The following is a 27,071-nucleotide window of genomic DNA, read 5'->3' as shown; positions in this document are numbered from 1 at the left end:
ATATCTTATTGTATCACTTGCTTCCTGATAGCACTATATATATGATCTAGCTCGTTGTTCGGATGCCGATGATTGGTGAACAGCTGGTGAGCCGTGCTGGAAATCCGTTCTCGTTTTTTGAGAAGTACGCCTTGACATCTTTTGCTTGATAATGATATGTGTGTTTAAAACAGCCACATTGGCTGCTTTCGGATTCTGAAACAATTGTGCTCTATACAGGGCTTCCAGAGTAGCCCTGTATCTACACTGTATTTTCCGCGGTTTCTGCACTTTCCGCACTTTCCACCTTGCCTCCGGTAGACTACAGGATCCGGGGGCCCCCTGAGAATTCTCTGAGAATCCGAGAATTTGAGAATGACCCGCCATAAGCCATGAGTGTATGGGCTGTATGGGCTTATACGCCCCTCGTTCCACTTTTGGACATACCGACATACCGTATGGCTTTTGGCCACGTACTCTGCTTCACACGTGTGCTACACACGTGTGATTCCTTGCTCACAAAATCACGTCTGTGACAAATCAACCAACCCGCCCTCCGATGTGATCACCTCACCTCAACTTCACCGATCGATTGCACCTACCTCACCAAAACGACATCGCTCACTCCCATTTGCACTATGCTACTCATCGACTTTATAGGTCAGATGTCGGAAACCAGTCCTCATCTAATCGCCACCCTCACAGTCACTGATTTCGTACAGTTCTTCACCTTGGCGTCCGAGGTCAACCATGTTGCTGGACAAGCCATCAGTCTAACAGCCCACCGACCCACGGTGCTACCCTTCCTCACAACAGCCCTTTCCACCCAGGTTCCTGAGCACCTCATGAATGATTTATGGACTCTAGTCTTTCCGTTGTTACCTTTGGCACCGTTCGATCCAAAAAGCGCCATACGCACGTTTGGCCTCCAGTTCAAGCTCCCTGAAAAATTTATACGACCACCGGTATCCCAATGTCTTGTTTGCCCAGCTTCACGCAACCTACACGTTCATACCCGCCTGAACGGGTACCTTTTCGACACCGATGGTGTGCACCCAGTTCAGACAGTCATACTCGATTGCCCAGGTGAGGCTACTAAAGTGTTCGATTGTTATTGGAAAAATTGTAACTTAATGACTCAATCAATAGGATGTGGAGCAACGTATCGGCCTAGTTACTACACAACCGCTAAAACTCGACACTATTATACTTTGAACCAGGGACGTGACGTCAACATACTCCATGTCCATTGTCACTATTACCTCACAAATCGTTTGGGCCACCTTTTCCGCGTTATACAAATGCTAGCTCAGTAAGTGCACGGTTCCAATGTCTCTGTATTGATTCTTATCACCTTTTGATCGATTATTCACTCTTATGGCTCTGCGCACACTTTGCTGATACTGATATTCTCTCCTCATAATGTTCTATTTCTATCAATTACGTCTATCAATTACGCTTGAACCTAGCATCTCGCACTTCAACCTTACGAACTGGTACAACGAAATATACGTTGAAGATTCTCGTGTACCTCAGTTCGACTCAGCACAGACGTGTACGCCGACTATGTCAGAACGTGTGTGTCTAGACGGTCTTGAACTCTGTGACCTGCTGGCCCACGAAGATTGCAGGGGAAACCAAGTGCTACTTCCTGCGACAGGAACGGACGACCTTCGTTTCGACGACGCTATCCGCTCCCATCTGGAGCGGCTGGACGTTGAAGGCACCAGCTTCCGCGATCACTATTGCAGCAGCTGTGTGCGCGTAAAATCGGGTGGGGTGGATCCCGAGACGGGCAAAGAAGTGTTTTACGGTACATAACATTCATATTTCTTTGGATGCAGCACCGTGTCTGTACTATCTAACAAACTAACATCCAATGCCTTTCAGGAATTCGCGCGGTGGTGACCAATGGGTTGACCATCGGACACTGGCGTTGCAGTGCATCCTCAGAGCAACTTGAGGAAATCACTAGAGAATCCGGACAACCACGGCCTGAAGGACCTTGCACCAATCCCTTGGAGAAAATCAACGACCGATTCTGTGCTTTGCATCACTCGCTGTTGGGGAACCGCTGTCATGTACAACCTTGCCAAAGAAACGCTATCCCCGAATCAAAAACGTGTGACCTGAATGCCCACATAGAGGCGTGGGCTAGGTTCACAGAACGTGTCAAAACCAATTTCTCACTCACTGCCATCCTTAATCGACCTGGGAGCAATCTTCCATCTGATCCGACCGTGCACATGGACGCCGAAACAGGAGAGATCAATGATATCAAGGCCTTACGGGAAGCTGACGAGTCCAACCGTGCCCACGAGGGCGCCCGTGATGGTGGTGAATTGCAAGCTCATACCAAACTGGTGGTATCAAGGTGCCGTACACACAACGATCAACTTGTAGTGGGCTGTTGTGGTATAATCTTGGCAAGAAAGACATTCTACCACTCTGAATCTGTGAGTGCCGTCAAGGTGAGTTGAATAAACACTATACACCGCTTCTTCTGTTTGTTATTGTTGTTATTGAAACAGTTTTGACGTGGTATCAGTGTTTTTTGGAAGAGACTTTTCCTCAAGGCATCCCGGAAGTAGTTTTTTACGACAACGCTTGTCGCCTCACGGAACACATCTACCACGGTAATGGCGACACAACCAGATTCCAAGGCAAAGTCATACCAGTCGACCCTTTCCACCACCGGTCTCATGCGGAAAGTGACGAATTTTGTAAACTTTTCACGGACCCAAAGCTGTTCCCAGATATACAAGAAAATGGTAAGTGGGTGTTCAATGCATCAGCTGCAGAACTCACCAATATTTGGTACGGTGGGTTCGCTTCTATGTGCCGCAGCATGCATTCCCTTAGGTACAACTTCTTTTTGGAACAGATGGTGCATTTAAGGAATGTTTGGCTTTCAAAAAAATTGAGCAAGCGCAAAAACATGGAATTCATGGGTAACGGTTTTTTTTAGAGTGTGTAGTGTGTGAGTGTGTGGTTGGGCAAGGGCTGTTTGTTATGGTTTTTGTTGGTGATCATCGGGATTTCATACTTATTTTAAGAACTAAAATAATTAGTTTGTAGCTTTGACATTACATACACGAATACACGAAGCTTTTCGATTTTTTGCTTTTAAGTTGATTAGTCTTGATTTTTGTAAGAAACAAACACGCAACTCATCTGAAAAAACTCCGGGGTATGTTCAAAGAAATGAATGTTTTCTTTGATTCCCTTTTCAATCATGGGGCCAAGACCAAGACTGGTCACAAAACAAGAGCATGTTATGATCCCATTGCAGCACTTGATTGAAACGAACGTAATGTGAGAAGGTACAACGATGACATTGATCAAAAATCATCGAATCACACGCGATTAGACAAGACAACCTTAGACCACGACGAAACCATGACTGAGAACCTGAAGAAATATAATGATTCACCAAAACAACTCAAAATAACGTGAGAAAAATGGCGTTATAATGGCAGTAGACAATCAAAACACGCACTTGAACAATGAGTTCATTAGACTCCGGGTGTTTGGACGTTACCAACCCTTCGAAGCGCATCACGGTGTTCACTTGGATGTTGTCCATCTCGGACAACTCAGGAGAAAAGTGTCCAAAGCAATAAGTTATTGCGAAATGTAAAGTGGTTCTCTTCTAAAGAGAAGTAGTCAGTATCAGGTTTTGAAAGAGTCGGTTGAGTAGCTTACTTCCGGGTCAAATATTTCATGTTCTGCTTGAACAGTAAGGTGCCATTCACCTTCTTCACTGACATTATCCCAAGCAACTTGAATAACCTTGCCGGTTGAAGAGATCCAGGCTTTCCCCGCTATATGGGCTTCTTGAGGCTTGACGGTGGCCACCAAACTCTGCGTGATGTAGCTGTGTTTGATGAAGGCTCCGCTATCGGGATCTACACCTACCGGACCATGGATGTGGTACGTGTAATCTCGTGTGAGCACGTCGTCCGCCATGAGCAGGCCATAGGCTGTGAGGTTGCAGACCAAGGGTTGGCCTCGTTGATCTTTCAAGATCAACTCGGTTTCGGTCTGGTGCCAGGCAGCACCACCGTCGGGCAAGCGGAGGCGCAAAAACATGGCCTAGGAAGCGTTCGTAATAGTAATAGGTCAGAACTTCCTGTATATCGTGGTAGTATTCAGGATAAAGAGATTGGATACAAAGTTTGCCGTACATCGCTGGTCGCGGTAATAATCGCTGAGATCTTCGCAGTAAGTGGGGTCATGCTGTTGTCTGCAACGGATGCTGATGGTGGTCGAGCCTTGGGGGGCATTGGGTGGGTGATATCTTTATATCATCCGCCTTTTTTCAATCATAGCTTCCAGCGTCTCTAGCTGGAAGGAATGACTGTATCTCTTGGGTCGGAAACCTCCCAAAGAGAGTGTACATCTGGCAGCAGGGTTAGGGCAATTGAGAAGGGTCCACCCATCGGTCGGTATTGTTTCCAATCAAGAACGTTCGACAATGTTGCGTAGCGTATGCAATTGGGAAAGGGTCTCTAAAAACGGGGTTTTCACGTCAATCATGCAAAACCAAGGAAAGTGTTGTTATCGTGATTTCACAACTACAACTTGTTTCAGCAACTTGTCTAGATCTAGACTAACGGTTAAGGCATTGAAGATCAAAGCCTTTTCAAAAATGAAATACATAATTCATGAAATGAAATCCCTTTGTTTTTCTATTCTTTCGTTGAAGCGTCCCTCCCGTTTACGATAGCTTGAAACTCCTTCTTATACATCACTCGGGCTTCATCCACAGTGGCACGGGGATACTTGCGGTAATGACCGTAAAAACGGTCGTAATCGACCTTGGTGATCCACGCCCTGTACCTATACACAGTCGAAACCGCCAAACCCCATTCCTCGCCCCACACGTCCTTCCATGCCTGTAGTGGTGGTCGAGTCTCACATTGCTTGTACCACGCAAGCAGCGTGGAAACAAGCACCATGGCTGGCTTCCCAGGCCACTTTCGCTTCAATTCTCTCGAAGTAGAAGTACAAGTCGAAGTAGTCGTGCCTGATACCTAAGATCATAATGATATACGATTACATACTTATGTCAACTCTTATGTCAACCGGACAGAAACACGAGCGTTTGTCATTTACTCACAGTGTCGCGGTCACCTTCACCTTCACCTTCCAGAACAAGAGGTGATTCATCGGTAGGGTCGAATATAGGTAGGTCTTCAGAGGTCTCGCGTTTGACTGAGCGGGCCCCTGCCGTAGTGACAAAGTTGCTCTTCACCACCTCGATTTCGTCGGAATCGTCGGAATTTTCGGGGTCTGCTGTGCTGGCCCGTTTATTAGCATCGGCACGATCTGTCAAATATGATCTCACCACCGTCACTTCATCATCGGAATCTGATTCAGGAGGAGGGCTGGTTCTTGCAGGACGCGAAGGAGAGCGGCCTCGTACTAAGGTGTCTTTTGGTTGGGAGGTTTCCGGCGAGTTGGCGAGCGCAGGGGTGGGAATTAATTTGCGGGCCTTGGGTTGTGGCAAGCCGGGGGACCCAGGATCCACGTGTGGCGACCGTACTACGACAACTTTCACATCTTTGGGGTACCTGTGAGGGAATGTCACCATCGTCTCATGCTGACAGCAACAGAAAAATAATCAGCTATGGAAATGCCATTGCGTTGTACAAGAAATACTGAGCAAAGTCCTTACCCATGAGTCGATCTTGTCGTCCCAGAAACACAGCGCTCGATTCCAAGTAGGTCCCAGGCTCTGCGTGCAAGCTTGCATGAGCAGTGTTGATTCTTCGAGCTTGGCCTTCGGCCATTGGTCAAAATGCGCAGAAATGACCTTGGGTTGGTCTCCCTGCTTGTGTTGAGGCGGTTAGTGGTGAAAGACAGTTGAGGCGGTTAGTGGTGAAAGACAGAGTAGTTAATTTGAATGGTAACCCACATTGAGCCATAGTAGGATTGTGACTACTTTGGCCTCATCATACTTGTTGGCTATCTGACGTTCGGCAGTTTCATATCGCTCGCGGCGGTCGTTATGGATGTTCATCACCGTTCGCAAACCCAGGATGTGTCCAAGTGATCCAGGTGATTGGGCCCATTGATGAATGCGGCCACCGGGCCGTGGTCGTGCGACGTCAGGGGTTGGTTGAGTACATGTAGTAGCTGCAGAGGAGGTGCTGGTGCTTGCGCTCGCGGGTACCACCACCAGTTGAGAAGGCAGACGTGCTGGAGGCGGTTGATCATGGAGGTTGTGGACGCGCCGTTGGCCAGCGGGTCGAGTATGCTTTGAACAAGGGCCCAAACCATATTGAATGCAACACTAAAAACAAGTTATATGCGAAATCAAGGTTAATGCCTCTGCAAGAAGTGCGTGATTGGGATCAGGTGGAAATGCGAGAAACTTGCCGATTGACAGTACTGGTGAGGACATCCCTTGTTGCCAGTCGTACGATGATTACGTGCGACGGGCCCTCGGGAGGGTCGCTGACAAGGGTACTTCACACCCTCACGTACGGGGCCTGCAAGAGACTCGAGCTGAGGTGTTTCGAGTTGGGGGACGGGTTGAGGTCGACCTAAGAAAGGGTGGGCTTTGGCCTCTATCGGGTTGAGCAGTTCAGCAAGCTGATTGGTTGCCCGGCGGGTCTTTGCTCGTGTGGTTGTCACAGTTGGTTTGGGTCCAAGAACGACACCAAAAGGTGATATCCTTGGGCCCCAGTCTTTTTCGGATGAAATGATGGGAAGGGGGGCTCCTGCGTTGATCAGAGCGCGTTCGTGGTTGAATTGATCACACCGCCACGTTCGCCAGTTATGTTCATTCCTGGGACGTTGTGGACACTAAATGAACAAATTGAAAATCCAGTAAGAGGACGATAAATATACTATCAGTACTTATTAATACGGTTCGAAATGATGGGTTACGACTTCTTACATAGATTGTCCAAGAGTCCTCTCTGGCGGCAAAGTAACGGAGAGCCGTCGAACATTCAGGGCAAAGTATGCCAACTAGGCCACCTTTATGCGGCTCGGGCAAGTAACCTGGGTTGATGAACCGGTAATGCTCGTGGACAAGAGTAGCGACAACCATGATTGAAAATGTGATCGAAATGGTGATCGAAACGGTGAATGTTTATGGCAGGCGCTTCCACATTGTCGCCAGGGGTTTGGGATCATTGTACTGAATGTCTTTGTTGAGTGAAAATTTTCGTGATGTCCCTTTTGGGCGTGGTGAAACAGTATGGAATTGAAGATGGAAAGAGGTATGAGGAGAACTGGAGGGCCAGGTGTGGAGGTGTGACAGGCCGGGAATATGGTAGAACTAACATAAGGTAGGGTTTTGGACTTTTGTCAATATGCTATTGGATATGCTAATACAGAGGGCCTGTATTCTCAAATTCTCTCGAAATTCTCAGTCTCATATTCTCAGCAACCAAACCCGGATCCTGACGTGCTCCCCTTGCCTCGGGGAGGCTCCGATGCTCTCGAGAGATAAGCCAATTAAATACGCGAAGTTCCAGAAAAAAAGGCGCAAAGAAGAAAAGCTAAAACAAAAGTTAAAATGGGGACCACATTGTAATAGGGAATTGTATTTTGGCACAAGACATTGGGACCCGACCGTCAACTCACAGGACTGAGATTATAGATGTTGAAGACTGCTAAAAAAATAACGTAGGATGGTCTCAAGGGGTCTGACTCAAAAGTACAGAAGAAACCAGCAAGGCCGGTCACTAAACTAACAATTAGACGCACTCCGCGCACTCCTCTTTAGTGGTAAAAGGGAAAATCTCACATTGTGGATTAACGGAACGAGTTCAGATCTGAAAGGCTCAAATTATATGCCATCCATCAATGAAGATGTACAATGAGCTTCCAACACAACCCGATTCATGACCATAAAAAACAGGGCAATTGACAAACCTACTACTCAAATCTTTCCTTTAATGTACCCTTTGATCTTTCAATCTTTCAATCACTTTCTCTCTCTCTCTCTCTCCCGGTCTCTCTAATCTTGAAGTCTCTCTAGTAAGAAAAAAAATCGGCCAAAGAGAAAATGAAAATAATCTTTGATTTTATGAATCCCATAAACCAAAGTATAAAAATGGGTTGATAAAAGAAATATATGTAGATATATATATATATATATGTACTAAATAAAAAAAACGGAAGAAAAAAAAGAAAAGGAAAAAGATAATTCAAAAATTCAAAAATTGGGAAGTAAAAAAAAAGAAAATCTCTATTTCTTTCCATTTTATTGTTTAAGTCTATGGACAGAAGAGAGAGAAGAAGAAAAACATACACACGCATACACAAAAGAAGAAAGAAAAAGTTTTTACACACCGAAAGCGAAAAGAAAAAAAAACATGTAAATGTAAAAGAGAAACACACATAAGATCATAAAGACAAACACACACACACACACACATACCCATAAATAATCCAAACATTCCAAAATAAAAGAAAATTGAAGATAAATGATAAAAGAAAATAAGAAAAATAACTATATGATGAACGACTACTTCACAATCAGAAAAGAAACTGAGATGATCCTCCTCCTGAGACGAAGAAGGAAAAAAATCTAAACAATCCAGAAAAAAAAGCCAAATCACACCATAATGCTTGAATGAAAGAAAAAAAGAAGAAAGAAACTACTTATCCTCAAAATTTATTGAGAACAGGGCGAGAGAGATATGTAGATAGAGGAGATAGAAGAAAAAAATGCTACCCAGATTTAGAATTTGAACAAAACCAAAAAAAATGAATAAATGATAACCTAGAGAGAGAGAGAGAGGAGATTTGACTATTTTCTTTTCTCGAGAAAATAAAAAAATGTAGAATAAAAAGAAGAGATAAAGGAAATCCAAAGTTTGAACAAAAGTTCCTTCCATTCGATTGATTCAATTTTTAAGCTCCAGCTGTCTTTGGTCTAGGTGATTTAGAACGTGCTGTAGGACTACGAGAGACACCCAATGCATGATGTCCAGATACATGTGCTCTAATGTTAGGTAAACGATGATGTTGTTGAAGATGATTAGGAGATGGTGTAGGAGATGGAATGATTTGATTTGGATCTGGACTCTGTCCACGTAATGATAAACCTTCAGCCGATGCTCTACGTCTCAAGGGATTTGAATCAGGTGTATTTTGAGGTGAATTTGGTAGATGTCGTGAATGGGGTTGATGTCTTTGTGTCTCATTATTATGATTTTGAGCTTGTCGTTTTGTTGCAGATTCTGTTGGTTTTGATGGCGCTGAACTGTCTTCATCTGGATCAGATGCTGAATCATAATCAACCTCCGAGTCGGACTCTTCTTCCAATGCTGCTTTGTCTCCTGATGATCAAAGTGTAACAACGATCAGTAATTTGTGCGAGTGATGGGAGAGTCAAGAGCTGAAAGACAGACTTGGTAGTTTTGTATGCTCCATCAAAACATCTGCACCAGTGGCCGAATAGCTGTTCAAAGGAATCCATGTCAGGCGCAGGGGTAGTGGACATACTACAAGAACTACTCACAGCATGGAATTGCGACTCATACGCTTGTTTTTAATGGACGTATCAGTAGCCAATGGAAGTGAGGGCTGCTCAGTAGTTCCTGGAAGGCGTATAGGTGCTCGGTTATCGCCCTCGATATTAAAGACTCTAAAGATGACGACAATCAAAAATACTTTTTTAACAATCTCACAAAATCATTAGTAAAGGTCAACGGATGGACTCACAAGTCAAATTCCTTTAAGAGTAAAGCAAACAGTGGTGCAGGCATGCCCAAAGTAGGACTAAAGACGATTCCTACATTACGCATACTCATCTTGTTGACCTTTTCATTTTGAACGATATGGATCAAGTGCGCAGATAGAAATCGAAGCAAGGTGTAGTTCGGTAAGGGTAACTCAGCGCACAGACGACCAAGTTCGTTTACTTTGTCACTTCTTTGGGTTAGATCTAAAAGTATTGGAAGACAATATGAGATCTCATGAGTAAAAGTCTGTAGCACAAAAGACCTAAAGCAGAAAATCAAACTCACCAATAACTTTAAGGAATTCAGGATGAAGGTCTCTAGTGAGAATTGGAGAAACCAACTCTCTCAAGAATTGTTTCAATAATCCTGCTACAGCATGTACATCATGGAACTCAGTCTTGGAAGATTCGAGTAAATTGTAATCTCCTTCAGTATTGAAGCGCTCTTTGAATGCCTTGATGTGAACTGAGCTACCACTAAGCCTGTAAATGCCTTCTTCCTCAATCGCTCCCTTCGCCTCTAAGAATTCAACACACCGGAATACTACAGCAGGAAGATCCAATCCCTCATGAACACGAGCCACAGAAACAGCTTCTTGTAAGGAAACACCAAACACGGGGCGAGGTGCTGGTGCGAATAGAGTACCCTGATTGGATCCGACAGAATTATGCAGCTCTCGTGAATCTTTTCGATCTAAATTTCATGAGATCGTTGCAAGGGATAAAAGATGATCAGCACGTCTAAATCAGGACCAAGATGTTACTGTTTTTGGTGAGCAAGAGCTTACCAGTCACACCATTCCTACCAGTGAAGCCCCAAAATGCAGACCGGAACTTGGCCTTTTTCTCTTCGGGTGGTTTGATGCGATAACCACCGGTGATCGGAGCACCATTCATAGGTCCGGAGATTTTAGGACGTTGTTGAGATTCAGGGGTAGGGGGTCTTTCAGCTGAAGTGACAATTGAATCGGCATCAGAAGCGGCTTGCTCCTGCTGTGGAGAAGAATGTGAGTGAGATTGATTGAGTCGGGGATTCAATACTGGTCGAGGCGTTGTAGGTCCAGGAGGATTCGATGGATGGTGATAAGTGGAATGACGCGAATCTAAAGTAGGGGGTCGATGTCTATCTTTGGAATCCACATTAGCATTCATAGAACGATGACCATCGTAAGAATCATTCTTTGATGTCTGTTCGACGCTAGGAATAGATACATCAGCGGTCAAGGCGTGCTCTTCGATAACTGCAGGAGCTGGGCCACGACCAATCACCCCATCAGATGCCGAAGACATATGACCCATAGACTCGACTTTTGAATGAGAATTTGTTCGACGGCCTCGGGCGTCCGGACGATGATCAGTTGAAGAAGACGAGTGATGATGTGAATTATGTGGATGTGATGATTCAGCTCTAACGGTGGTATCCAAAGATGTTTGTCTCTTAGAAGAGCCAGTATCGGTCTGGTGTACATTACCCGAACTATCTCCTCGGGGAATGTCGTTCATATGCGTGGATGTGGAAGGAGCAGTGGGTTGATCGGCAGAGATGTAGCGTCCGGTTACATAGCATGTCAAGGCCTCTACCCATGCATCACGTTCTTCATCACTTTCTGCACACAAGATGTGATCAATTTCGCCTTCCTTCTCTCGTTTATGCATCCGTATCAGGAACGCATGACGATATGAGTCGTCAGTAGTTTCTTGTGATCTTTGCTGCTGACGACCAATTTGAGCTCCGGTAATGACGATATGACCTAAGCGATTACCACCACGCTGTGTGAAGGACAATCACAAGAACCTATTAGACAGCATACTAGATTTGGGACAATAAGATAAGTACAACGCACCGTGTCAAAGTATTCCAAGATAGGACCTTCCAAGACATAAAACCTAGTCTGCCATCCACCAAAGTTCCTACCCTTCTTCGTAAGATAGCCTTGCATGAAGCCTGGACGGGTCGATGTCGAATTTCGCTCACTAACAACGATATTTGAGTTGAAGAACTCGCATACATCGCTCTTTTCAGTTAGCTGAGCAGCACAGAGGCTTTGAAGATACTTCTGTAGCACAGCCTATTGAAAGATAAAGAGATGAGAAAGAGCAGGAGGGAATTGAGTTGAGATCTGGTTGGCAAAAAACTAGTCAGATCCGGCGGGATAACTTACCTTACGGGCATCGACCTTACTGGGTGCGTGATCCTTGAAAAGAGCTCGATCGGGGAGTTGAGCCAAACTACGGTTCTGGACTTTAGAATGTTTCGACTTGACTATATGGTCAAGGGAGAGGACATCCGAATAAAGTTTCTCTACGACCCAACTTGCTTTCGCACCTTTACCTTCAGGATCACTTGTAGGTGGGATGACTACACTGATGGCGATTGAAAATGAGATGACTTCCTTGCTTTTGTCATTTGCCCTTATATGTGAATTGGCTACTTTGATATGCGTGAATGGCAAAAAGGTTGGTGTCAGCATTCTCCGTTTGGTCATAGGTTGAGCAGCATAGACAGTTTCAGTGGGTGGGGCCGACGTTCCACCAAGGTTGGGTATTGATGCTTGTTGGGGTAGAAGCGGACTAGTCGGGGTTTTCGTGGGCCGATGCGAATATGGTGGTGCAGCGGAGTGTGCCACGCCAGACGATGGACCAAAGCCTTGATTGGATGAATCAAATTCGGGATGAATGGCTTTTGAGTGGACCAAGGGTTGATCTGATGATGAGGATGCGTACTGGTGAGAATCTTGTAGGGCCTGAGAAGACAACAAGGTAGAGGTTGGGAATGAGGCTGAAGAGATATGTGATGGCATAGGAGTCGCTTCGGCAAACGTGGGTGGCTCGGTGGGAGCGATCGGGTCGCAAGATGACGAATGAGTTGGGGTAAGCGGGCTGATTGGTAATTGGTTGCCAAGCATGTATCTAAACACGAGCAATAGAGAGGGAATGGAAATGGAAATGGAAATCAAGACTGGTGGTCAATGAAGAGGATCTGAAGAGCAGGAGAATGAGTGAGTGTACGTACTCTCTCACTTCGGGAGGAATAACACTATGGATGGTAGAGGGAGAATTGAGGGCGGGCGAATCTGGGTTGTAGTGACACTGCCCCGGGTGATTGTTCAGGCTGCCAACCGAGGAAGATGTATCAGATCGGTGAACTTTCCCAGGCTGTTCTTTAGCGTGGGTGACCAAAGTAGTCGGTGTAGAAACCGAGGCAGTTGAAATTGAAAGGTGAGGGAAATGAGCTTGTGGGGAAAGCTTTCGACCCATATCAACAGAAGAAGCTCGACGTCTGATTATAGATGGCACCGTGGTGGTATGATCTTGAACGATAACAGGTGATCCAGAATCGGGAACTGTTTGACTTGGAAAAGATGTGAAACGGTTTGGGGCAGGTCTGGTTTGATTAGACTGATTGGGTGTGGAATCTTCTGGTGTTGAAGTTGAGTTTGATAGAGAGTTAATAGGCAAGTTTGGATCTGATAGATTCGAAGAAGAAGTCTTGAGAGGACTGTGAGGTGGATCGATTGCAAGCTCAGAAGAAGACTGTTTAGATGGCCTACGAGGAGATAATGGAAGGATGGCTTTGACTCGGTTTCCATTGAGATCAGCTTCACGTCGAGAATGATTAGACTTTTGACGATCTGGAGTTGCTCGGGTGTCAGGTTCATTACTAGAGTTGAGATGAGCTTGAGGAGTGACCCGACCAGAAGGTTGACCAGAGACTATACTAAGACGATATTCGAGATCGGCCAACTTGTGTTTTAATTCTTTATTTTCGGCCTTTAAATCTTTAACTTCTGATTTTGATTTCGTCACCAATGCCCAAACTTGTCTGTTTTCATCTAGAGCTTTATTACGCGATCTAAAGAGTTCTTGTTGTTCGTTTAAGGTGATGGATGATTCGTATTGTGATAGACGAGTTTGAGAGATAGATAGTTGAGTTGTGATTCGATTGAATTCTGAGATGAGAGCTGATAATGCTGAGTTTGGTTGATTAGCATGTTGAGCTAGTATAGATTGAAGTGTGATGAGAGGTGGATTTGGATTTGGATTTGCATTCTGAGTTTGACTTTGGTTTAGACTTTGGTTTTGGTTTTGGTTTTGATTTCGATGTTGATTTTGATTTTGATGGTTGTTGTTGTTGTTGTTGTTGTTGTTGTTGTTGTTGTTATGATTGAGATGATGATGATGATGAGATTGAATTGGATTTGAGTTACTAATCATAGCATTTGACATTTTGATGATTTGAGTTTTACCAGTTGATGATGATGATCGTTTGAAGTGTTTGCTGTGAGTAGAGTGAGTTTTGTTTGACCATCAAGCTGAGTCAGAGTGGTTCGATTTGATTGGATTTGATTAGATTTGCTTGAGAAGTTGTAAAAGTCAAAAGTGAAAGTGAAAGTGTGTGAGTGTGTGTGCACCAGAGTGAGAGTGTCAGTGAATCAGAGGTGAGGTGTTGATTGAAAATTCCAAATTTCTGTCTGTACAATCGATTTACCGAAAATCATTTTACCCGTCCTGTATGTCACTTTAACTATACACTCCACATCATCCTTCACTTGATCACACTCATCTGGATTGAAAATTCGGAACTTCTCTTTTCCTTTTCCTTCAAAGATTCCTTTACGGTTTGAGTCCGTCAAATCGCTACATACATATTATGTACTCGGCATCTTTGTGGAGGCAATCTGACATCGGCTCCTTTACTCAAGAAATTGGCTCCGCTTTCTACACCTTCTCTCCAGCATTCTCGCCCTATCTATTCTCGGCAATCTTCCTTTGAACAACTTCTTTTCAATCTTGATGGAAATTTCGTATGTAGAATCTATGTACTTATTTGGATCTCAAGTTGTAAAGTAGAGAAAGGAATTTCAGATACAAAATATGTAAGTTCAGTACATACCAGTTATTATTCAACTTTGGTTTCCTTAACTCCGAAGAGAGAAAAACAAAAGATGAAGAAAGCTTTCAAACAAGGTTTATATACTTATGAGGATGGTAGCCCGAAGCTTCGCTCGCATTCATCACCAATTCACTTGGAGTTTGCGGGCAAAATTATGTAAGTAAGCTAGTTAAAGCTTTGTCAACATCTTATGCATATACGGTCGATTCTCAAAAGGTTGACCGAGGTTTATTTACCCGTAAAGCAAAAGGCTCAAGTGATTTGGATTGAAACTCTCATCAAGCTTTGTGAGATTGACTTTACTTTTTAACTTTGGTTATCATTGTTTGGGTATGAATCTTCTTTTTACCTTGGCACATTGAACTTTGAAATTGTAAAATCATTTCCCGTTTTCAAGCTTAAAGAGCTAAATTTTATTCTTCTATTTAGATGCATACATACAAATAGAAGAGTGGTGCCAGTGGGTAAATCCTACAATTCCATCTCCTTGAACGTTTTTAAACAGTCTTTTGATTTCATATTTGGATCTCTTGGCCTATCACTCGTCGTTTCGCATCCTAGTAAACAAGTTTCAATAACTCTTTTACACATATGGTTTCTTTCTTCCCTATTTGATCCGAATGTTTGAATTTCTTTTGATTCTAGGCTGGAACTTACATATATGTCTCTTAATACCATCATCAACTTTTTTGATTTCTTTCAACTTCTTTCACCGGACTAGGCAAGCTTTCAGTTATCAATTGCTTTTCAACGTCTTTTCTAAAGAGCTTTAGACCCGATTATGAGCTTGATTTTATACTTCAAAGTGGTTCTTCTTCCTTCGTCTGATCATTTTTTCCGCATCGAAGTCCTTCATCTTTTGAATTTCATCGATTGAAGATTGTATATGTGTTATTGTAGTATCGGCTTCTCTTTGTATCTTTTGATACAAACTTCAAATAGCTTTACACTTGATTTCCTATCTTGATAATCACTTTTTGTTTGGTATCATTTTTCTTTTGTAAATGTGAATATGAACCAGGTGAAAGATTTCCCATCCATAATTTCTAATATCATCGTTTATCTTCTCTTTGCCATTCTTGATGATTTCTCTCTCACTTCTATTTTGGGGTCTATCTCATTGAATTAATTTTTCTCGATCTCAAACTCATAGCTACAAGGAAGGATATCTCAATTTGAAAACCCCTGATAAATGGTAAACTAGAGTGATATTACATGCTTTGACATGATTTGAGTCATTGAGCCTGGCTGGTACATATTATTATTACGTTAGAGAGCATGAGGGATAGTATTACAGTATGTGGAAACAATGAGAGGGATATAGGCCACTTGATGGTCTTGCTGACTCAGATGACTTGAGCGTCACCAATGGCCTTGCCACACATTTTGACATAAAAACTTTGGGAAGCTGATATATTTGAGTTTTGGCAAGGCTGTCTCTCCAGGTGTCAAAGTTTTCAGATTGTACCCGTGGAGGCGCAAGCATTTGAGGTTGAGATGAACGTCAAGAAGATCAGAAAGCGCTTGGGTATCATAACCACCGTCTAGTTGATAATCGTGTCTTTCTTCAATACCAAGTACATTTTGAAACCTTTGATGTACTTCACGGCTTCCACAAGTGGATGAGGTCGGTGGCATGTCTAACCTATCTGGGTAGTGGAGTAGCGGGTTGCAATTTTTCTTGGCTGTGACCCTCATCAAGTTTTATATATATCAAGCTTTTGGTGAGAACAATAAGTTGAAACCAAGAAAGGAAAATCATTGCTCGCTTCAAAAGTACAAGAATGTAAGCAGTTACTGAGTCCAAATGCATCATTTTTGCAATATTTCTGCATTTTACTCAGTAACTGCATTAAATGTGATCAGTTCTCCAACGGGAAGATGGATCTTTGTTCCCTGTGTGAATTGGATCGTGATAGGAAAGAAAATCAGTTTGCACTTCATGGTCTTTTGACTTTAAACATGTCATATATCAATGCACATGATGGTTTCATACAAAATCAAACATATTTTTTATAAAAATAATCTTCATCGGAAACAAAATTGATATTCTTTTTACATTGAGATATTGAAGTATATAGATGGAAATTTTGCAAGAAAGAGAAAATCAACAAAAAAAATTGGATTGGCGATTTTTTACATCAAGAGAAGATATGATCATGTCAGTATCTTTGAATAAGGTTTGAGTCAATAAATAAATCAAATTAGAAGTGGAATATTCGGTTTAGATAAATAAGATGATTTGAGATTATGAAGAAGAAGAAAAAAATGTGCGCAGGAAAAAAAAGAGTAAGGTTTAAGAAAAGAAAAGTTTATCGTTTTTTAAAACTTGACCAAACTCCCACTTCTCCACTAAAAAGTTCTTCTAAAAATTCTTTTGTTAAACTAGGTTGATGATTTCCTTCAATTAATTCAAATCTTAAATTAGCTCCGATTTCATTATGATTCGAAGGGATTTGAGAAGTTTGATCAGATTCGTAATCGTTGATTAAGTTTTGATTGATGTGACGTATTGATCGAGAAGAAGTAGGCGATGAGAGTGAAGTTAAAGAGTCGGGATCAATCGGCATTGACGATAAGTCGAAGGGTGTACCTATTTGATAATCAATTACAGGAACGGATGGAGATGGATGTGACTTGGTAGGAGAATCGGCACAACCAGATCTATCAGAAGTGTTATTATTCATTGACATTGAAGAACATCCTGATGGGGCATTCGAGAAGATGGGTTGTGAAAGATCTGGACATTCAATTGGAGTAGTAGTGAACGGTTTTGCTTGATGAAGAAGTGAAAGTCGACCACTAGCTGGCTCGTGAAAAGTACCAGAGGCGGTGAGCCCAACAACTGTGCCATACAAACAAACTCAATCCTTTATACACTTCAAATGTTACCACTTTTTTGAAATAGGATATGACTTACGATGCGGAACAAGTGCTTCATGACGAATCCTCGAAAGTCGTAAAACGTCGCTACTTTTCTCGACCAATTTATTCATTAAACTATTATCACAAGTACTGACTTCTGCACCACCAGTTGTAGAAAGATCCACATCTGTTTCATAACTCGCTCTACTATTCAATGTAGAAACGAGCCAACTAACACCACGCCAACGTGGTTGCATATTACGCAGAGCAGTTGCGCAGATATCGAAATTTCTCAGGTCTGATGGAGTGATTGATACATTCAAAGATGAATCGTTCTCTAGAGATCCATTTGGATCATGCGATAATTTGTTTGGTATACTCGCGCATGCTGCGATCATGATCGGCTGACTCGCAAAAGGCACGCTCAAGAAGATGTCAGGATCGAAAAGGTTTCCAAAGGCGAGCTGTTGGTAAGCTGAAGGATCAGTTCACAATTTTTAAAAGAATAGTCATATGATCATCGTAACAGGTTGCTTAAATAGATTCTCTTACCATATCGCTAATGGTTCGAACACTGCCTCGACTCCATTCAAGCATCATTGGGTCCACCGGTCCGACATCCAGACAACTCCACGCGGGACCGACATTGGCAGTGTGAGTGATGATAACCAAGGTATGAAACCATAGATGAGTAAGTAGGAAGGCTTGACCGTGTTTTGCATTGATATATCTGCGTGCGTTATCAACCGTGAAATGTAAGATCGGTGGCAAACTAGCATGGAATTCGTGTAGTTCAAGCTGTTTGTATCAAGCATCAAGGAGAATCAGTGGAATTGACATTGCTCGAACAAAGAAAAAATGTTGTAACTGGAGTAATCACCCTAAATGTTTGTAATACTTCTGCGTGGCTTTCTCTTGTGGATCTATCTTTTAATTTACTTCGATTGAAAGCATCAGAGATTTTTCCCAATAGTATCAAGATTCGAGTTAAATAATGGAATGGGGCTAAGAGTGGTTCATCTGATATTATTTTAGAATTTTCTGGAATAGCTATAGTTGGTGGTAAATCAATTTCTACTTCTGAATCCAAAAAAGTTGCTACTCGTCCTGTACCAGAAGAAATCAATCTATCAAGATGGTAACAGCTCCAAAAGATACTTTCTCTCATTCTTAATTCTGATTCATCCCATGTAACTGTTTTACGGTCATATGAAGTTGATAATCCACTTGTCGTAGATTTATAGAGTCCAAGATCAATAGCCATTCGAAAGGCCAATCCACTCCACATCCAAAGTCCTGAATCTTTATCTCTGGAAAATTCAAGATAAGCTAATAAAAGTAAAGTATAAGTAGTATCTAGACTTGGTAGAGATAAATGTGGGATTACTAATGATTTGGCTCTTTGTGACCAAAGCTCTGTATAGTCTAAGATGGTAGATGAGGGTTGAATACATTCTGCTAAAGCAGAAATAGCTAATTTCAAAGCTTCACTAATCTTTCCTTGATATAAACTGATCAATAAATCCTCTTTGTTGATATAAGAGATAAATGATCCCATGTGATCATAGAATACTTCCACATGTTTACAGAAGTCTTGTTGTGAGATGGTAGTTGGGTCTGAGAGACTCATACTATTGGAGAGACGCGATTTTGAGTTTGATGAGATTGGTGCTAGATTTGTATTGACCATTCGATCAAATCCAGACATGTTTTCATTTGCTTGGTGACTAACTAACTTCATGCTGATTTCTCTAAAGGGCGCACCGGGCGCAATAGCTGTTGGTCCCAAAAATCGAAAGTATGGAATTCTACTCTCAGAAAACAAACGAGTCATATGAGAAAATTGAGCAACACTAGAGGATGAGGATAGGTTTCATAAATTAAACATACGAACCTCGTAGGGGGCGAGGACTGGGTTGAGATATCATCTTCAGATGAACAACGAGGTGAGCTAGTGAAGTTGAGATGAGTGTCTAACGAGTTTTGATGCAAAGTGAGCGGATTTCGAGCGGTCGATTGTTCACTGTCATGTCGAGTAGAATCAGACGTAGGGTTTAATGGAGAGGAAAGAAGAGGCGGGAAGCAATTTCTTCTTGAATCGGGAGAAATTGTGTGGGGTTGGAATGTTGCGCTAGGTGGTCGATCCGGCTTGAGATTCTGATGTTCAACTACGCGGGCCTTTCTCTTACGTTTTGTTTTTGCTTGATCGAAAACTGTTTTGGATAGAGCGGGTGATTTTAATGAGGCATTACAATCACAATTAAGTGAATATTCTAAAAACGTACTACATTCCCGGTTTGAAGAGACGCATGAAGCACATGGTGATTTGCCGTTACAACGCACCTTACGAGAGCTGCAGAACAAAGAAGAACAAGGCAATCCGTCAAGCCATCCGGTAGAATCAGAGACGTCAGACGAGGAATAAAAGACAGAAACATGATTGACGAATTCAGTAGGTACTAGGTGCTACCAACGGCTATGCTAGAAAAGTCAAACATCGTTAAAGGGAAGGAATTCGCACCGACAAGTCAAGCATGCTAGGCTTATCCTAGCAGAAGTGTCACTTTTTGAATGAAGATTAACATTCGGATTGAAGTTGGTATTCTGAAGATCCTTGTTAATGTTGGACGTTGAGGTCGAGGGTGTAGACCAACAACGTTCGACAGAAATATTGTTAGATGCCATTAGGATGTACTACAAATAGCACGGAAGAAGGCACACAAAAATGAGCACAGCTATATAAAATTGGGAGTTTTAAATGGAGTAACCAAGCAGTGGAAATATCATAAGTAACCCTGTGCCCAAATTAACAATCAAGAAGATCGTCGAGAGTGGCCCGTGGGTAAGCTTTTGGGCTAAGTAATCAAACCCCAAGCAGGGAAGTAGGGCAATCAGTCGAGAAGGAAATCAAATTCTTGTTGATATAGATGATATAGAAAGTCTTGAACCTGAATGGGAATCAAGTATGTGTAGGTGAAGAAATCGAGTGGACGCAGAAGGATTGGGAAGATGAGAACTCAGGCTCGATCAAATGCGCGGTAGGCTTTTGTTGATTTCAACCAATCGAACTTAATTTCTTGCTGAACTTGGGGAAATCAAGAGTCTATATATGCCTCTCGGGATTGGTCCGGAAGTTCTATAGGATGATGATAAGAAAGTATTGAATCTGGAATCTAATGTATGGTGTGATGAGCACTTACTGACCAAAATGCTGATGTTGAGAAATTGATTGTATGTATCCCGCTTGATGGATGGTCTTTGGAAGACTAGATTGTAGTGAAGAAAGACAAAGTAGAAAGTGAGAAGTGAAGCAATCAAACCCACTTCAAGATGAGAGTGATATTACTAATACAATTTCAAATCAACATTTCAGAATGAAGAAGACCTTCAAGTTGATTAACCAATCAGGTCAAGTGATGAGGTGCAGACTGGCAGTGGAAAAAGAAAGGAAATCTTTTGAAAACTCTAAAAACTTAAACTTCAATCTCAATCTCAATCCAACTTCAACTTCAACAAGATGAGCTTTTTAATTTTAGTTCAATCACTTCGTAGTTTCATGAATCTAATAAGTATGTATGAAGATGGTGTAGTCATACTCATCAAAGACAAAGCGGACCCAGTCTTCCTTGAACAAAATCAAACTGCAATTTCACTGTTCGTGTTTTCAAACAAGAAACTTTGATGCATACAAGATCTCATGATAATTTTATTGTAAATCATCAATTGAATACAGAACTCTCGTCCCACTGCGCTATATATCAAGCTTCTACTATGCAATTCACTTTTGCCACACCAAGCACCTCAAAATCCAGATAGATCACTTTCAATAAAGACTTCCTTCTCCAGCTTTCAATTTCAAAGTTGAATTCATTTTAACAGCGAGAGAAGCATTACTACGCTTCCCATATGCGGCGCTAAAAGTGATTCTGACTTGAGCTTAGGAGTCAGGGCTCAATTCAAGTCTTCTCAACCATAGTTTCAAAGTCTCCGGGGGTTTGATTGCGGGGTGCCGGCCGTATTGTGAAATATGTTCGTGATGAACTCCTTCATAGCTGATCAGAGGCATTCTGCGAATTCACCTTAACAGACACCCTGCTTAATGATAGCAGGGGTGAAACATGTTCTTGTTCATGATGAAGCACAGTTACATAAGAAAGGCATGCGTCAAGCTGATCACACTCCGAGGAAAGGAAAACCGGATCGTATCTCCACCAAATATACCCGGCCCAGCGCCGAGATCTTATGGTTCCTCTGGCCCTTCGTTGTCGCAGTGATTCATCTCATAAGATACCATAACTCAAACAGTTATCAACTTTGAAACTCGACTCAATCTCACCATCGCGTGACAATGTCGAACAAGTCAAAAAGGCAACCTTAAACAAATGAGCTTTCCATCTACATGTTTCGCGGCCTTTCGCCATGGTTTACAGTGCGGATTTCTTGACTGCGCATGTAGGATTTGTCACAAAGACAAACCGAGCGCACATTTTTGACGTTGAATCCATAACAAAATTGAAACGTGGCTTTTATGGTCAACACGACATCCCATCCGACACTCTCGTACATCTATCTACTTGTGAAACAACCTTTTTATATTTTTTGTGGACCTCGAACGTTTGACCGTAGGTACCCCATTATGAGACATCGAGACATACTCGCATCCTATTTTCTTGAGTGATCCCCATCGCAGAAAATAGGTGGTAATCCTGACCTTTGCAGTCTTGGCGGTGGTATCTAGCATTTACCGTGGAGGCATAAAACTGTAGACGAAATTTCAGTCAATCGCTGTTGGCAAAGGTTTCAGAGCTACGTAGGGTACGCACCCAGGGGGACCAGGAAACTGTTGACCAGAGGGGAATCCGGGTGGTGGTCCTTGTCCTTGAGCACCAAACCCAGGTGGAGGGCCGCCCATATATCCACCAGGCCCTGGATTGAAACCTGCAGACATTATGAACGAGATGAGTATAGTTCAAGAGTTTCAAATGAACTAAACTTACCAGGAGGTGGCATACCGAGCCCAGGAGGAGCTCCAGGAGGTCCACCGGGGCGGGAAAAGGGCATGGGCTGCCCTCGCATCATAGGTGGAGGCACTCCGGCTGTAGTAGAGGAAATCAATACGAGTCTCCAACGTGAATGAAGTATGTATGCTCACATGGAGGAGCCAAACCGACACCACGTCCTGCAGGAAGACCTGTACCACGTCCAGGAGCCAGCTATCGAAGGATTCGAAACGACCGTCAAGGACTATCAAGCTCAAAATGTGCTACTCTTTGGAATGCCTTGCTTACCATGGGACCTTTTTCGTCTGCAACCGCTGGAGGTGGACCTTCCACACTTAAACTGACAATAGTTTCACCACGTAAGATGACGAGTCCCAAAGCTCTCTTCATCTCCAATTCTTCGCTTTCGTCAGGTGTCGGTCCGGTGGAGAGACCTTTACGTTTCTTTTGTTTGATGAATCGAAACTCTTCACAATCAGCTAAAACTAAATTCAAGTGACGATCGAAGGCAAGCATCTGTCCGGTCAGAGTTCGAGAATCGTTCAACGTCACTCGTAACCGATAGTTGATAAGTGCCAACATCTTGCTTTGCTTGGGAGCCTGTTAGATGGACTCATGACATCAGACACGGATATTTGTTCGTTCATCTTGAAGAAAAGAGTTTGATTACGTACCATGTTGAACCGAATGAATCTGTGGCGTTGGCCTCAGAATTTGAAAGATCGAAGCGCGTTTGTAGATGAGTTCTTGATCAGTTTGACTTTCACTTGTTCCCATGAGCCTTGTATCGGTATGCGCCCTCCTCAGATAAGCATATTACAGTCACTAGTGTAACAGTAGCTGTGCTGCGTACCCAGTGCTGTGGTCGAGCCAAATTTAAAAAATATCAAAAAACTTCCTTCAGACTGTTGACGATTTTGAAAAACAATCCAAGTCAACTTCTCATTCAGATTTGATCATCACTTCAACATTCAACATGGGAGCTCAAAAAAGACGATCATCTAACGCTCAAACTGAAGCTTCTGTCACTCCAAAACCTGATCAAACCAACACTGAATCGAAAAAGAAGAAAAGCAAGTCAAATGCTGAGTCGAAGAAAGTAGATCAGCAAGATGATGAAGTACCAAAGCAATCTTTAATCGAACCAACCCCTCAAGACGCTGGATCTGCTTCAAAGTCAAAGCCACGTCAACGAAAGAATTCCAAACCTTCGAAACCCAATTCCTCTCTGGATGAAACCCCTTCAAAGGCTAATGACAAGAAATCTAAAGAGTCCCCAAAGGTGACTAAAGAAGATCAAGATTCTCAGAAAAAAGTTTCGAAGGAGGAAGCCGTACAACCGAAAAACAAAGAGAAATCCAATTCGTCCTCGAAAAAGCAATCTGAATCTTCTCGACCCGAAAAATTACCATCAACTGCTAAATCATCTAATGAAAAAGTTACCACAGAAGTTAGCTTCAGACCTACCTACGAGTCACCTATAATTAAACCCGAACAGCTCACTTTAGCGATCAAGACCTTGATTGAGTATTCCAATAAGACTATGAAGCGAAATCTCGATGATGGAAAAATGTTTGCGGATGATGTTGGATCGAATGATCAATTTATAAGTCTTGTCATCACATTGAAGCGAATTCCCAATAAGGATAAACATAAACCTATCAGAATGTCAGTTTCATTCTCACCAGATGTATTTGGCATCGCAGTTTATTGACTACTCTTTTGCGCTGCGATGTTGATCATTCTAATAGTGCACTAGACCATCCGCTACTTGATCCGAAATCCACTCCAGTATGCCTTATCGTCAAAGATCCTCAAAGTGAATATAAAGCTTTGCTAGAAGAGAGGAAGATCACATTCATTTCCAAAGTAGTGTAAGTCACCTTGATATTCTGAATCACTTCCCCAAGAAACTAGCCATCTCGTGTGATCTGAGTATTAAAGGAATCTCTTTCGAACAGTGGTGTCGAAAAACTGAAAGGAAAACACGCCTCATTCGAAGCTCGACGCCAGCTTATGAACTCTCACGGTTTATTTCTGGCTGATGCACGAGTGATTCCGATGCTACCGAAGCTCTTGGGGAGCAAGTTCTTTCAAACTAAGAAGCTTCCAGTCCCTGTCAACATCACCGAACCGAATAAGGTCAAGGCAGAACTGGAGCGAGGAATTTCTAGCACCTATTTACGATTGAGTACAGGAACTTGTGTTTCGATCAAGATTGCCGATTTAAGTCGACATAACGAAACTGAAGTGAAAGAAAATCTTCAAAAGGTCATTGATCAAGTTGGTAAACGAATTCCATTAGGTGGATGGACAAATGTTCAAGGTCTTCATCTCAAGACAGGTACTAGTACTAGTCTACCAGTTTGGTTAGCTGCATTAACTACAGATCAATTTGGTCGATTTGGATTAGATCCATCTCAAGATGAAGTGGAAACGAAGAAAGGTGCAGAAGAAAAGAAAAGGCAAGCAGTCGATGAGAAGAGTCAAAGAAAGAAACGAAGGTTATCGACGATTTCGACTGAAACAGCTGTTTCTGAATGATTGAGTGGATACTCAACGCATCGATCAATCTAAAACAATAGCGCGATGAGATTGATGCTGGAGTTTAACTTCAACTTCATTTGTAAATGGTGGACATCTTAAGTTGAAGCTCATACCTTAGAACTTTTATATGAATAGTCGATGCAATTGGATATCATGTTTAAGCGATGATCGTGTTTCTCTACTTTGTTTTTGCAATCTTCATTGGATCATGAACGTAAAAGTAAATATATATCATGACTTGAAGATGATGTCTACCAATGACCGAAAGACTTGCTTCGATTTTCCAACGTTCCTCTCCTGCGAGATACCTTCTGATGAGTATTTACGAACAGCTTGATAAGAATCAGGCCTTGAAGTCTACGTCATGATCATTGGAGTTATGGTTTATGGTTGATTTGATCATTGTGAGATCGGAAAAGTCCCGCTTTTGGAGAAACAGAGTTGAACATCTGAGTCCTTCAGAAAATGTGTTGCCCATATTGTATTTTGATTTGACATGGTTTTGAATGAATTTTGTTTTTGTAGAACAACGATGACGCAAAACCAGTTTTTGGTTCAAACATTAGGTTTGAACTCAAGGATGGATTTTCCAATTGGTACGAGCTCGGATGTTATCTAGGTGATTGCAATGCTTGAGAATAACAAACTTTGAATAGAAAGAAGAGTTTTTTGGGGTCAAGAATATTGATGGAAGACTTCTGGAGTTCAAATCATCTACAAAGTGTTTGTGAATTCAGGATAGGAAGGGGAGAAAGTATGGTATGACTTAGGGCCCGTTCGGCTGGGTTCCAAATATCGTATTTGGCCAAATACCCCACCAAAGCCAAATACGATATTTGGGTCAAATACGTATTTGGGTTTGGCCAAATACACCGGTGTTCGGAAACCGTATTTGATCAAAGCCCAAATACGGTATTTGGTCAAATACCGATCCGATCTGAAAAACAGCCTCAAGGGTGTTTTTCAGATCCAAATATCGTATTTGCCCCTCAATCAACTTCCATCTCCGTCATGAAACACCCACCCTTTCGTTTCCTTCACCCACCCTTTTATTTCCTTCACTCTTCTTTTCTATCCCGTTTCATTGATCACAACTCTCTCCATCTCTCTTCTATCTCTTACATTGCCAGTCTCCAATGAGGACCTTCGTCAGGGTCTTCTTCTACCATCTATCCCATCTTATCGTCTTCTTTTCAAGACATTCACTCCTATTGTCGTCCTTCCAAGCTATCCAAGCTATCTTTACTATCTTTACTATCTTCAACCTAACTCACCATCTTCCTATCGTCGTTTCAAGCTATCTTTACTTTAGTATCTTTACTATCTTCAACCTAACTCACCATTTTCCTATCGTCGTTTAAGTTATTTCACCGTCCTGCTATCGTCGTTTCAAACTATCTTTACTTTAGTATCTCGTTTCAAGCTTTCTTTACTTTATTATCTTTACTATCTTCAACCTATGGGTACCGCCGCTCGACCACGTGCTCCTAGAGCAATTCGAGATCAACGAGTTCTTCCATCTTGTATTGAACCGACCTTGTTGCCATCTACCGTTCCGAACCCTCCGCCAATCACCGAAACGCCAAAGACCTCCAGAGTCAAGGCTGAATGGGACGACGAAGATGACTTGTTGATGATTGAGGTTCTCACGGCTGATCGACACTGTTGTTGAACAGCAAGGAGCTGTTTAAGAAATTGTAGTTTGAGCAGCTTTTGATGTTTGGCACGTTTCTCAGGTGTGAGAGATTGAATTGAAGCACGTGGACGATGCTCCATGATGTTTTAAATGGCGTGATGTGAAATGTTACGATGATACAAAAAAAATGAAGAGTTTGGTCGTTGATGACCTAGATGGATGGATGAGTGGATGAGTGGATGAGTGGAAACGAAAAAGAAAACGAAAACGAAACGAAACGATTGATTTTCAAGTTTCAATCAAGTTTCGTTTGAAAAAATGGTTTCATTTCTTGTTTACCAAACAGTTGAACGCTGATCAAATGGTCAACGACGATTATTTCGATCTTTCGTTGACCAATTTGGTCAACTGTTCGGTAAACGAAAAAGCCGAAATTCGGTA

The 27,071-nt window shown here is 42.4% G+C and overlaps 7 protein-coding genes across 7 annotated transcripts; 2 read left to right on the top strand and 5 right to left on the bottom strand.

The window, feature by feature from the left end:
- Positions 1–617: 617 nt before the first annotated feature.
- On the top strand, positions 618–1,800 carry MELLADRAFT_85397 (uncharacterized protein; the record flags this gene model as incomplete). Its single annotated transcript, XM_007409096.1, has 3 exons — positions 618–1,065; positions 1,129–1,291; positions 1,449–1,800. 3 exons carry the CDS (start codon positions 618–620, stop codon positions 1,798–1,800), a joined length of 963 nt encoding a protein of 320 aa, XP_007409158.1.
- A 1,560-nt stretch (positions 1,801–3,360) lies between these two features.
- MELLADRAFT_105533 (uncharacterized protein) lies at positions 3,361–4,265 on the bottom strand (the record flags this gene model as incomplete). The annotated part of the gene is made up of 4 exons (XM_007408845.1): positions 3,361–3,390; positions 3,479–3,631; positions 3,685–4,074; positions 4,167–4,265. The coding sequence occupies 4 exons, from the start codon at positions 4,263–4,265 to the stop codon at positions 3,361–3,363; spliced, it is 672 nt and encodes a 223-aa protein (XP_007408907.1).
- Positions 4,266–4,670: 405 nt separating this feature from the next.
- MELLADRAFT_62318 (uncharacterized protein) lies at positions 4,671–7,042 on the bottom strand (the record flags this gene model as incomplete). Its single annotated transcript, XM_007408844.1, has 6 exons — positions 4,671–5,015; positions 5,102–5,584; positions 5,660–5,812; positions 5,900–6,277; positions 6,472–6,792; positions 6,887–7,042. The coding sequence occupies 6 exons, from the start codon at positions 7,040–7,042 to the stop codon at positions 4,671–4,673; spliced, it is 1,836 nt and encodes a 611-aa protein (XP_007408906.1).
- A 1,814-nt stretch (positions 7,043–8,856) lies between these two features.
- MELLADRAFT_85394 (uncharacterized protein) lies at positions 8,857–13,347 on the bottom strand (the record flags this gene model as incomplete). Its single annotated transcript, XM_007408843.1, has 10 exons — positions 8,857–9,284; positions 9,357–9,406; positions 9,467–9,592; positions 9,670–9,892; positions 9,975–10,382; positions 10,477–11,458; positions 11,533–11,757; positions 11,851–12,598; positions 12,702–13,187; positions 13,268–13,347. The coding sequence occupies 10 exons, from the start codon at positions 13,345–13,347 to the stop codon at positions 8,857–8,859; spliced, it is 3,756 nt and encodes a 1,251-aa protein (XP_007408905.1).
- A 3,547-nt stretch (positions 13,348–16,894) lies between these two features.
- Positions 16,895–20,132, bottom strand: MELLADRAFT_85393 (uncharacterized protein; the record flags this gene model as incomplete). The annotated part of the gene is made up of 7 exons (XM_007408842.1): positions 16,895–17,427; positions 17,503–17,911; positions 18,000–18,245; positions 18,316–19,258; positions 19,342–19,660; positions 19,733–19,906; positions 19,973–20,132. The coding sequence occupies 7 exons, from the start codon at positions 20,130–20,132 to the stop codon at positions 16,895–16,897; spliced, it is 2,784 nt and encodes a 927-aa protein (XP_007408904.1).
- Positions 20,133–21,804: 1,672 nt separating this feature from the next.
- Positions 21,805–23,160, bottom strand: MELLADRAFT_71607 (uncharacterized protein; the record flags this gene model as incomplete). The annotated part of the gene is made up of 1 exon (XM_007408841.1): positions 21,805–23,160. The coding sequence occupies one exon, from the start codon at positions 23,027–23,029 to the stop codon at positions 22,685–22,687; it is 345 nt and encodes a 114-aa protein (XP_007408903.1).
- An 857-nt stretch (positions 23,161–24,017) lies between these two features.
- MELLADRAFT_35435 (uncharacterized protein) lies at positions 24,018–24,991 on the top strand (the record flags this gene model as incomplete). Its single annotated transcript, XM_007409097.1, has 3 exons — positions 24,018–24,115; positions 24,199–24,321; positions 24,409–24,991. 3 exons carry the CDS (start codon positions 24,018–24,020, stop codon positions 24,989–24,991), a joined length of 804 nt encoding a protein of 267 aa, XP_007409159.1.
- Between the last annotated feature and the right edge of the window lie 2,080 nt (positions 24,992–27,071).

Source organism: Melampsora larici-populina (genome assembly GCF_000204055.1).
Source record: "Melampsora larici-populina 98AG31 unplaced genomic scaffold MELLAscaffold_14, whole genome shotgun sequence".
Taxonomy (NCBI): Eukaryota; Fungi; Basidiomycota; class Pucciniomycetes; order Pucciniales; family Melampsoraceae; genus Melampsora; species Melampsora laricis-populina.
The sequence above is the reverse complement of the archived record's forward strand: the minus strand, read 5'-3'. Positions and strand labels throughout refer to the sequence as shown.